General features: G+C 42.0%; 1 protein-coding gene across 1 annotated transcript; it reads left to right on the top strand.

Moving 5' to 3' along the window:
- Positions 1-9807: 9807 nt before the first annotated feature.
- On the top strand, positions 9808-11402 carry HES5 (hes family bHLH transcription factor 5). Its single transcript, XM_040326916.1, has 3 exons — positions 9808-9930; positions 10049-10214; positions 10324-11402. Exons 1-3 carry the CDS (start codon positions 9877-9879, stop codon positions 10566-10568), a joined length of 465 nt encoding a protein of 154 aa, XP_040182850.1. The 5' UTR covers positions 9808-9876; the 3' UTR covers positions 10569-11402.
- Positions 11403-13102: the final 1700 nt, after the last annotated feature.

Below are 13102 nucleotides of genomic sequence, written 5' to 3'. Positions count from 1 at the left end.
AATCAAGTCGACGCATGCTTGGAAGCATTAAATTTATTTTTATTCAGCACGTCGTTGTGTTTTACGTCACCGTGTTCTGACACGATCGTTTTTTTAACCGATGGTGTGTAGGCACGACTGACCATCAGTCAGCTTCATCGGTTAACCGATGAAAACGGTCCATCAGACCGTTCTCATCGGATGGACCGATCGTGTGTACGCGGCATTAGAGTTCCTCCATACTGGATGGAGGAGCAACAGAGACCCCTTTGGACAGCAATATTGTCAGTCTGGGGGTAGGAGAGTGTTAGATGTATTAGCAGATTTAGATACAATAACAAATTGAAGCAAAACGCCAGCTAACATGTTATAAGAAGTTACCGCAAACAGTTTTGTGCCTTTTGAGATCTTATGTTGTTCCTTCCACTCTGTGATGTCATATACCGGAAGTGACGAGGATTTTGTCACTTCTGGTTTTGGTCTCATGCAAAAAAGCTATTATGCGGTCTCATTGAACTCAGATATCTCCATTAATTCCCTTGCGGTCACCCCTTAGTTTTTTGTGGGCATTTTCACTCGGTCTCATGTTTATACAGTGACCTTGCTTTCCTTCCATCTATGACCCACTTCCCAGTTTCCATCGGTACCCAGTTTCTTTGTCTGTTTGCGCAGACTCGTTTCTTGGCTAACGATTGTTGACTTTTCATCTTTTTTTTTACTCCTTCCATCCGATGCTGTGGTTCCCGGGGTTACCGCGCATCCGTGCTGGTGGGAGCACGACGCATGACGTCATTCCTCCCAAACCGCCATCTTGGTTTTGGGCAGGGGGTGGCGTCGTGCACGGTGCACCGCGGGGGACCGTGTCCACAATTACCAGCCGTGTTAGTATTGATTACCAACACATGCTGGGAGGGAGGATCAATCCCGCACTCCCCATACTTATAGGGGCTAGTATGTGCGGTTAGACTCAGTGCTGTGTTTGGTGAGGAGGCGGCTTAGATGCGATCGTTCCAACCCGGTAAAGTGCAGGTCTTTTGTGTGGCCATTTGTGGTATCTGTAATTGCGCTATGCACACTAACTGTTTATGCATTTTCTGCTTTCATGTACAGATTTGTATGCTTTCCTTTGAATCTATTTGCGGTTTGACGGAGCTACCTTATGGGACTCTTGAATTTCGATTCCTGTACATGACTGGCGTTTTGGATGTGTTGTCTCCATGTGGAATTATTACTCTGCGGGGCACCATCTTTGAAGTTACAACTTTCAAGTTTTCATTAACATTTCAACCTGCCTCCCCCAAGCTACACAGCATTGTTTCTGAGGTATATACATATATGCACATTTATACAACCTTTTTGACTTTTGTCAGAATTAAGATTTTGTGGCAGCCTTTAGATTACCAATCCTAATGGATGGTTCTGATATCTTAGCTATAATGCCTGTTTTCTTTTCTCTTTAAGAGTATTCTTCATATTATATTATTGATCAATATACACATTTTGTTTCCTCTCCTCTAGTTGGACGCGGTCCTGGCTTGCTCTTGGGTGATCTCTGCGCCGACCCTTTTGCACCCTCGATGGGCTATATCTTCTAATCCCTGTCCTTGGATCACTGGTTTTCTGCCTTTTCTAGTCCTGTTTTGTTACGTTGCTTTGGACTTTAATGCATTGCTGTATGTGAAAGTTCACATTTACCAACTTTCCTTGCCCCTATGATCATTTTTTATGTTTTTTAATGCTGATCAAATTTTATTTTATTTTTTTAAATTATCTTTCTATTTTAGATTACAATCTATGTCATATATTGGATTTTCCCTGAAGAAGGAGTTTTTCTCCGTAACGCGTAGGATCTATATATGCCACATTTTCAACTTTATTACCATTAAAACAGTTCATACATGTGTGGTCATGTCAAGCTAATACATGTACCTACGAATGATATGTATGACAATCAATGCTCTATGAATTATTTTGTATTTGTTATAACCTTTTTTCTTCTAACCTGTTTTGGGATTCTAACTAATTGTCTAGCAAAAAAAGGTAAATTTTTACATGTACCAGAGAAGTGTCAGAATAGGCTCGGTGTTGAAGTGGTTAATAAGAGTAAGCTATACAAAAAATTGAAGCACAATGTGGAAAAGAATATATGAATTTACATTTTGGCCATAGATACACTTTAACAGTCATCCCTAAACCTTGCACAAATGCATTTTTATAGCAATGACTGGTTGGATGAGTCAGGAGCCAGAAATGCCTCATATGCCAGCCCAGCTTCTAGTTGGCAAGTTAAATACAAAAATGATTACCAGTATATTATGGCTGTTTGATCCAATGCTAATAAAGTGTGCTTAGCTGTAACTTTGGAGACATCTGTGTAATGGTTTTGAAAGGCCAATGGACCACCTTGATGTTTTCTTCGGTATGCAGGGTCCCATCACCATGCCTGAGAAAGCATGGCGTAGCTCTCGCTTTATAGAATGAACTGGCATAGCTATTTAAGGATGCAGCCAAAATGAAGATTAAATGTCTAGAAATTAGTTCACATACCAGAGGGCTCACAAGATGTTTTCTAAGTGCGTGGGAACAGAAACTCAGACTTCAGTCTTATCTAATGAATGTAAAGGTGCTTGTAATCACACCCCAGTGCCAAGTATGTCATATGAAGTTTGGATGTACTCGAGGGTTAGATAGCTTATTAACGTGGCATTGTTAAAAGAAAAGTACAAGGGCCTGTTTGATGTACCATGGTAATGCAAATTAGCGTAGGCTTATGGGAATGTCACAATAAAGACCCCGTTTATCTGTTGCTGGTTTGCAATTCCCACATTCTGCCTTTGATATCCAATAAGGTCATTTTTATCCAATATTTAAGCTGCATTGGTACAAATGAGTTGTCTGAATGAATTTTGTGGATTGAACTGCAGCTTTTGTCAGGTTGAAGATAATTTTACACGACAGACACAAAAATACTGGTGCTAATTTTACCATCAAAGACAGGCGATTCCAAAAGATAAATGGCAGTTGGAAATTTTGGAAACGACAGTTTTTAGATACTACACATGCATGTATGCAAGACAGACTGATACTCCAGGTGACACCATTATTATATCTCTCAAAAGAAGAAGAGCAGTATATTGTGCAAAGTCTTTCACCATGACCAGTATACGTCTCTTCTGAAAATGTCAATTTAAAGATATTATATATGATGCCACACAGACAGCACAGTCTGCTGATCCTACATCCACGCATTGGATGGCAGATATCTATTTCCAAGCACTTTGGCTGGCCACAAATGTTACACTCCTAGGCTCCATGCACACTGGCTTAAATCGGAGGTCCACCCAAAACAAAAACAATTAAAAGTCTGCAGCTGCTGGCTTTTAATAATCGGACACTTACCTGTCCTGGAGTCCAGCGATGTCAGCACCGCAGCTGGTGTTTTCATCAGCTGCCAGTTCCTACCACCGCTATTGCGGGTAAGGGATGGACTGGCCATCGGGACTACCGGGAGTTTCCCGGAGGGCCGATGGCTCAGTGGGCCGGCTTCAGTGACAGCGGACCGCCGCACCCCTCCACTCCTCTGGCTCTCTGTCCCCGCAGCGTTCACCTCCTCTCCCTCCCCGCAGCGCTTACCTCCTCTCCCTGGCTAGTTAACTTCAGCATGACTGAATACAGACATGCTCCTCGGGAGTCGCACTGAGAAGCTCATCATACGATTCGGAAGGCAGCCACACACAGCTGTGACATAAGCTTCCTTGGCACTCGTTCCCCTGGTTTTCCTTCCTCCAACCTACTGTCTGCTGCCGCGGAGAATCTATATGGAGAGCGGGGGGAAGGAAAGACCAGGAAAACGAGTGCCAAGGAAGCTTATGTCACAGCTCTGTGTTCCGGTTTGTCCGGCCACCATGGGAGAGACCTGTCAAAGTGGGCCAGTCTGGATAAAGTCCAGGGCCAAATTTTTGTCCCAGTCCAGCCCTGGAACCCGGCAGTGTACGGCTTCACGTCGGGAACCCTACTGTGCATGCGTGAGGCCCCACTCCTCTCTCCTTCTGGCCCGGCGACAGGGGCAGGAGGAGGGAGCCCCGCGGTGACATCATGGCCCATGGCGTGGACTCCTGGAAATGAGAACAGGATACCTGTCAAAGACAGGTATCCTGTCCCCCCTCCCCCGGAAAGGTGCCAATTGTGGCACCGGAGGGGGAGAGGAGACAAATGAGTGGATGGTCCACTTTTGGGTGGAAATTCCGCTTTAAAAATTGCTGTTTCTACAGGAGTTTTGTGTTTTGTCTGTAGAAGCAGCTCAATGTTATCATATGTTTCCATGCTATGTGTCCATGCACATTAGGACGTTTAGAGGCATATTGTAAGCCCAACGTTTAGAGGTAAAAAATACTGTTCATAATACTGTTAATGTGATCATTTTTTTGTTTCGGCCAAAGAAACTGGATTTCATTTAAGAGCATGGACCATAACTATACAATCTCCCTAAAGTTGATCACACTCACTAAAAACTGCAAAAGGACCTGCCTGACTAAATTTGCACCGAGAGGAATGCGTAGACCCTCATACTACATCATTTTTGGTATATCTAAAGAGATTGCACAATAAATCAATTGTTGAGTGACTGAGCTACATATCACTTTAAAGTCAGCCAGTTAGTGATTCCATAGAAAATAAATTTGATGGATCCCTATAATTAAATATACTGTCCAACATGGCCCCTAGGGTTTATTCACACCTAAATGTTCTTTTGTGGTGCGTTAATTAGTTTTAAGGCGGCCCAATCATTATGAGGACAGAATTTAACGAGGAGCTCCAGTCATTTTTGTGTTTATTAAAAGTCAGCAGCTACAAAAAGTGTAGCTGCTCATTTTTAATAAACACACACTCACCTGTCCAAGGATCCATTGATATGGTCATCTGAACCATCGATTCTCTCCCCAGCACCGGCATTTCAACTGTGGAAACCTAGCTGTGACAGCTGTGCTGGGTGCGCTGCGCCTGCTGAATGGTCCGACAGTCTTCTGGGACCTGTGATGTGTCCCAGAAGTCTGAAGGGAGGGAGGGGAAGAGGAGAACTCTCGCTCGGATCAACTGGGCTATCCGAGTGGGAGTGGGTACCTGTCAAAACTAGGTACCCGCTCCCTCCAAAAAAAAGTGACATGTCAAATATGGCAGGGGAAGAGGGAGGAGTGCTTAAAGTGGAGATTCCCCTTTTGGATGGAGCTCCGCTTTAAGCACAAAGTCTAACAATTAATAACATATCTATATAAAGTGCAAAAATCTGCATAAATATAAATAATGTACATTAATCCTAAAGTGCAGTATAATATCACAATAAAAATAAAGTATATATGTAATATGTATACAAGTGCATAAAGTGCCGATAACGTGCAAAAAAGGTCCTGTATAGTCCAAACAACAAATGCATACAATGTATGCGTAGCACATTTTCTAGTGAGTGTTCGTTTCATGAGGTGGTAGCTGGCGCTTCTTTACACTGAGAAGAGTCTGGCAACAATCTGAGTTGTCGGTGGAGGAATTATAAATCATATGTTGTTTTGCACTATGCAGGAATTCTTTGCACTTTATCGACACTTTATGCACTTTTATACAAATATACTTTTTTTTCTTGTGATATTATACTGCGCTTTAGGATTAAAGGGCTTATACATAAAAAAAATGTTTTTGCTGAAATTACTGTTTACAGGGTATAGAGACATAATAGTTAACTGATTCCTTTTAAAAACGATTAAAAATTGATAAAAATCAATCATATAATGTACCTGTAGTTTCTAGTTTTGTTTTTGCATGCTGTTTCCTGCCTCTCTGCCTTACAGAGCATACAGAGCCATAGAGCATTGATGATTTGGAAAACGAAACTAGAAACCAGACACACAGTAATCACACCTACTTGAAGTTAGTGACCACAGAGAGAAAGCTCCCAGCACTGTGGTCATCAGGAAACAGACAACCAGGAAGTGTGGAGATCAGAGAAGAATTACAGCAACTTGAGAGCAAAAACAAACAATGAGGACATGAAAACAGCACTGCATTAGGGTAAAGGAAGCTATTAAGATAAAAAAAGAAAATCCTTTACAAACCCTTTAATGTATTAATATTATTTTGGATTTATCCACTTTATATAGATATGTGACCTTGTAATTTATTGTTGCATTCTGATTGTGTGGCGCTGCAGATGATTATCTTTATGGTTTCTTATGCCTTGTACACACAATCGGAATTTCCGATGGAAAAAGTCAGACGGATTTTTTTCATTGGATATTCCGAAGGACTTAGAAAAAAGGCATGTTCTCTTTTTTTCAGATGAAAAAAAATTCTATTGGAAATTCCATTTGTCTGTATGGAACTCCGACAGAGAAAAAAAACACGCATGCTCAGAATCAAGTCGACGCATGCTCGGAAGCATTGAACTTCATTTTTCTCGGCTCGTCGTAGTGTTGTACGTTACCGCGTTTTGGGCGGTCGGAATTTGGTGTGACAGTGTGTATACAAGACAGCTTGAACGGAATTCAGACAGAAAAATCCTTCAGAGTTTATCCCAACGGAAATTCCGATCGTGTGTATGGGGCATTAGGGTTTTTCTATATACCAACCTTTCTGCTAGCAGGCTCCTTTATCACAGCGTGGACCTTATATTAGATATTTGAATTATGGGGACAGGAAGCAAGGAGAATTCTCTACATTGGGATCCACGCACAATAAAACATTTTTTTTTAGAGGCTCTGAAAGTTTTTGCTTTAATCACACATTAACACGTGTATTAAAACCTTTCTTCGTGTGAGCACTTTTACTCTAATGTCGCTTACACACGATTGGTCAAACCGATGAGAACGGTCTGATGGACCATTTTCATCGGACCAAACCGATCGTGTGTAGGCCCCATCGGTTATTTATCCATAGGTTAAAAAAAAGCAATCTTGTTTTAAATTTAACCAATGGATACCTAACTGATGGGAAAAAAATGATCGTTTGTAGGCACGTCCATCGGTTAAAAATCCACGCATGCTCAGAATCAAGTCGACGCATGCTTGGAAGCATTGAACTTCGTTTTTTTCAGCACGTTGTGTTTTATGTCACCGCGTTCTGACACAATAGTTTTTTAACCGATAGTGTGTAGGCACGACTGACCATTAGTCAGCTTCATCAGTTAACCGATGACAACGGTCCATCAGACCGTTTTCATCGGATGGACCGATCGTGTGTACAGGGCTATACTATGTTATTACATATCTAAGAAGGCAGTATAATGTAGCAAAGTACCAGAACTTGGAAGCAGCTGCTGATGTATTTTGCAGGCAGAGAACATGAAAGTGTATTGGCAGATATCCTTATCACATGCCTTACAATTGTGGTTCCAGAGCATTTTTCTCGACCATTTAGAACCTGCTCTATTTTTTCTCAACGTTTTTCACGTCGTCGTTTTTCTCATCGTGAAAAATGGTCGTGTGTAGGCTTTAACGACGAGGAAAAAAAAGGGCATGCTCAGAAGCAAGTTATGAGAAGGGAATAATCAAGCCCAAAGAGTGGCGCCTTTCAAATGGAACTTCCCCTTTATAGTGCCGTCGTACGTGTTGTACGTCACTGTGCTTTGCTCGAGCATTTTTTATCATGATCGTGTGTATGCAAGGCAGGCTTGAGAGGAATCACGTCGAGAAAAACGTCATTTTTTTAAATGACATGAAAAACGGTCTTGTGTAATGCCGCGTACACACGATAATTTTTCGACATGAAAAAAAACAACGTTTTTAAAAACGTCATTTAAAATGATCGTGTGTGGGCTTCACATCGTTTTTCATCTTCTGAAGAACGACAAAAAAAAGATTCGAACATGCTGCATTTTTTCACATCGTTTTTCAAAATGTCGTTTTTTCGTGTTGTAAAAAACGAAAGGCGCCAGTCTTTGGGCTTGATTATGCAAATTTCCCTTCTCATAACTTGCTTCTGAGCATGCTCTTTTTTACCCCGTCGTTAAAGCCTACACACGACCATTTTTCACGATGAGAAAAACGGCAACGTGAAAAACGTTGAGAATAAATAGAGCAGATTTTAAATGGTGTGTGGGCAAAAACGACATTTTAAACCCGCGCATGATCAGAAGCAAGTTAAGAGACGGGAGCGCTCGTTCTGGTAAAACTACCATTCATAATGGAGTAAGCACATTCATCACGCTGTAACAGACAAAAAAGCGCGATTCGTCTTTTACTAGGAATCAGCTAAAAGCAGCCCAAAGGCGAATAGAACTTCTCCTTTAGAGTGCCGTCGTACGTGTTGTACGTCACCGCGCTTTGTTCATCATTTTTCAAAAACGATGGTGTGTGGGCAAAATCGTTTTAATGATGAAGTTGGAAAAACTTCGTTTTTTGGACATCCTGAAAAATGTCTTTTTTTTCATGCCGAAAAATGATCGTGTGTACGCGGCATAAGCGGCATTAAACATTGATTGATATGGACTCTTATCTTGAACAGTTGTATTGGGCAATAATTTTCTGGCAAGGACATTTATTTGTATTGAACATTAGGGGCCAGATCCACATAGATAGGCGTATCTTTAAATGGGCGTAGTGTATCGTAGTAACGCTACGCCGCCGCAACTTTGAGAGGCAAGTGCTGTATTCACAAAGCACTTGCCTCTAAAGTTACAGCGGTGTAGCGTAAATCTGCCAGCGTAAGCGCGCCTAAATCAAATGAGGAACTGGGGGGGGCGTGTTTTATGTAAAATAAGCATGATCCCACGTAAATGACACTTTTTTCGTACGGCGTATACGCGTGCATGCTCAGTATCACATCAAATGTTCTAATTAAATTACGCCCGCTCAATGCCTAGACGACGTGAATGTAATTTACGCAAAGCCCTATTTGCGAACGTTTTACGTAAACAACGGAAAATTTTACGCTGGCCCGACGTCCATACTTAACATTGCGTACGCCTCATAGAGCAGGGGTAACTATACGCCGGAAAAAGCCTTACGCAAACGACGTAAAAAAATGCGCCGGGCGGACGTACATTCTGAGAATCGGCGTATCTAGCTAATTTGCATATTCTACGCGGCAATCAACGGAAGCGCCACCTAGCGGCCAGCGTAAATATACACCTAAGATCCGACGGCGTACTAAGATGTACGTCAGTCGGATCTAGCCCCCATTCTGGCGTATCTTGTTTTGTGGATACAAAACAAAGATACGCCGGAGCATCCTAGAAGTTACGCGGCATATCAATAGATGCGCCGACGTAACTTCTTCGTGGATCTGGCCCTAGATTTTTTTTTTTAGGAATGCACTAATTCCATAGGAATTGTGCGTTAATCTACAACAATTTATTTGGATTCCTTTTTCACTGGTCCAACTGATTTGCGGCTCTGAGCAACAATTCTTAATTGAAGACACTTGTAATTATTTTTTAGAGCTGATGTGAATCACAGGATGATGAACCAAGATGTGCGCCCAGGTCGACAACATCTGGTTTCGGCATACGTGTGTGACAGGCACACTTCAAAAAGAGCAGCATGCTGCCCCCATCTATGTTCTCATTGGGAATCAGTTTGATTACAGCGGTGGGAAGCTCTTTCCCACATTCTCCCACCTCATTCTAAAGCTTGTCCCTATTGTCTAACACACTCTCCACCTGCTCCACTGGGAGCATGGTATTATCCTCAGGCAATTCACAGTCAATTTACCATGCTGTAATAGATGCCTCTCCTATTGTGCTGGTGAATGCATGTATTGGCTATACGAGTGTGGGAAAGTCTGACAAGTTTGGGACTCAGGCATTTGTATGCAAGCTCTGGAGTATAAATAGGGGAGAGCTGGCTGTACATCTCACATCGCTCCTAGCTCATCACTAGAGCAGCCGCAGCTACTCATATACTTTGGACCATGGCTCCTACAAGCGTTCCTGTGGACCATCTTTCCCCAAAGGAAAAAAACAAAGTAAGTTTCATTTCTGATAACCAATGGCAGTAACTTTTAGCAGCCAATCAACATGGCTGTCTGCTCTCCATGTATTGGGAATGGTTAATTAATGTATTTTTCTTATTTATTTTTCTAGCTAAGAAAACCCATTGTGGAGAAGATGCGTAGAGACAGAATCAACAGCAGCATTGAACATCTGAAGGCTCTCTTGGAAAGGGAGTTCCACAAACAGCAACCCAATGTCAAGCTAGAGAAAGCTGATATACTGGAGATGGCAGTCAATTACTTACAACAACAAAAAAGTAAGTTTCATTCTTTTATTTAAACTCCTAACACATGTCCCATCTAATGATGCTGCTTTTGAGTGAAGCCTCTTGCACATAAATCTAATGGATTGTATTATTATTCTAGATCAACATCAAACGGTCAGCATGGAACATTTACAACGGGATTACAACCGAGGATATTCCTGGTGTGTTACAGAAGCGTTGCGGTTCCTGTGCCATTATCCGGAAAGTGGAGAGGCTCAGAAAAAGTTGCTTAACCACTTGACCGTGCCTCAAAAGGTTCCCGTCTTTCCTTATCTTGCGTCTTCCAGCGATTCAAAGCAAGCCACGGCATCAAGTAGCCCAGTCAAGATATGGAGGCCTTGGTGATGTGGTCTGGACTCTACAACCAAAGAGGGACAGATATGGCTTAAAATAAGTCACGTGGACCTCTGTCGGTACGGAACTGTGTTCATTTTTCATCAGTATGCTTGGATACAGCAACAAAAAACTTAACAGCAGCAAAGACTGTGAAGCATCCGGTTATCCCTTGGGATTACAGTATAACACCTCTCTTTGAAGAGAGAGACATCTCTGTAACTTAAAAAGGACTCAGAGACGTTAACCTTTGCAAGGTTTTTTAAATGTGTATTATTTGTGATAATGTTCATGCTTATTTGATTTCTCTGTACCAAGTACTGAGGTTCTATATTTGTAGATGTGGTTTATATTATAATAATAATATAATATAGGGGAGCATTAGACAACGTAAGAAGCGTCATCTGCTCCATCTCCTTCATTAGGAAAAAGTAACTTCTAAGAAGTGAAAAAAAGTCTTATTTTCTATAATATTTGTGATTTCTTATTCTTATTTGTAGTAATCCTAATGGGAAAAACAAGAATTGTAAATGACTTTTCTCATCTGTTCTCAATGCATTTGTTTAACAAGTGCTTTAACCTACATTTCCTCAAGAAATGCCCAAGTATATAGCAATGCTATTGGCATCTAGCCAAGAAGGACTTTATTCTGTGGATCGTTTGATTTTAGTCTCCTGTAGTCTACAGAATGAAGTCCTAACTTAGTATGGAGCAAGCTTGCTCTGGAAGCTCTTGTTGAACTACAAGAACCAGCCTGCCTTGCTAGAAGTTGTAGTTTCACAACAGTAAGACTCGGTTCACACTGGGGCGACTCGCCAGGCAACGCAGCCACCTGACAAGTCTCGTCCCATTCTAGTGAATAGAACCGTTCTAATAGGAGCGACGCAAGTCGCTCCGACTTAGAAAAAGGTTCTTGTACGACTTCGGGGCGACTTGCATTGACTTCTATACAGAAGTCATTTTGCAAGTCGCCTTAGAAGTCGTCTTCAGGTCGCCTGGCCAAGTCGCCCCCGAAGTCATGCCACCCCTGTGTGAACCGGCTCTAAAGGGAGAAAAAGTGTACCTGTCTCCTAACAGTAACTTTTATAAAGTTGATATGTATTAACTGTAATGTCTTCTGGATGCAGAAGACAAAATGTTGTATTAACGCTGATGGTATTTTACATCAGCTGTGCGTTGGTCACATTGTGTCTTTTGTAAAGATGCTTTTAGGTATAAAAAGGATTTGTAAAAAATATTTTTTGTATTGTAGCTGCAGATGCAGTTTCATATGTTACATTGTATTTCTCATTCTTAAAGAATATTGTTGTGTGTGTTATATACACAGGCACTGTGAAACAGTCCAAAAAGTCTCAAGGAATATAAAAATCTAAATAAAATATTCCCTAAACTGAAATCCCTGACTTCTGGTCTGCATTGTTTTACATTTAAAAAAATGATATATGTGGTTACCTGGAATAAAGTCTGCAGCTCAGGGCAAAAAGGGTGAAAAAAAAGCTGCAGTTACAGAGGAGACAATGAAGTGGTATGGTTATAAAGGGCTGATGGTGAAGATGGGTTTTGCTGTGTGCTGGTACCAGGTCATGGCCACAGTATCACAGTACTAAGGGGTGAGCAGGACAAGGAAGGCTATGATGTGGAGACCATTACACTAGGGCAGTGGTCTCCAAACTGCGACCCGAGGGCCGGATGTGGCCCTTTGCTTGCTTTTATCTGGCCCTTGGGGCACTATTCCATCCACTGACACCAATGATGGGGCACCATTCTCCCTTTCCCTCTACCGACACCATCAATGGGGCACTATTCTTCCATTGATACCAACAACGGGGCACTATTTCTCCCATTAAAACCAATGATGAAGCACTGTTGCCGGTGCCTTTTCTACTCCCACCGGCCCCCCTAAAGCCTGAAGGGCAGTTAACTGGCCCTTTGATTAGAAAGTTTGGAGACCCCCTGCACTAGGGGATCTAAAAGTGTATGGCCAGGTCCTGGCAGGGGTTGAGGCAGTTGGCAATCAAAGGTTAGGTTCAGGTTGGGGGCAGGACAGGCAGAAAACAAGCGTAGTCAGGTGAATCCGGATCAGCATAAAAATAGCCAGTCAGAAGGATAATACAGCTCTTTTACACAAACAAGGTAGATGGCAAGGAGACACAGCACCAGACACTTCCAGGGCTGATAGTCCTGGCAAGGATTCTGTGAGCACCATTGTCAAACTGGCCATACATTATACAACTTTCTTGTTAATTTTCCTTAAAGCGGAGCTCCGCCGTAAAAAATAAATAAATAAAAGCCAGCAGCTACAAATACTGTAGCTGCTGACTTTAAGGCTTCATTTCCATGGATGTTTTTACAGCTGGAGCTCAAAAACGCTGCGGTAGCGTTTTTAACATCTGGCGTTTTTACAGCTCTAACGCTGGAGCTTCAGAATGCACTGGTCCTGGTTTTTTTTTTGCATCTTAAAAACGGCTCAGCCATCTACAGCTCAAAAACGTCATGGTGGGCATGAGACCATAGACTAACATGGAGAGCCGTTTTTAAGCTGCAAA

The sequence above is a fragment of the Rana temporaria genome, chromosome 10 (genome assembly GCF_905171775.1).
Source record: "Rana temporaria chromosome 10, aRanTem1.1, whole genome shotgun sequence".
Classification (NCBI taxonomy): domain Eukaryota; kingdom Metazoa; phylum Chordata; class Amphibia; order Anura; family Ranidae; genus Rana; species Rana temporaria.
The sequence above is the reverse complement of the archived record's forward strand: the minus strand, read 5'-3'. Positions and strand labels throughout refer to the sequence as shown.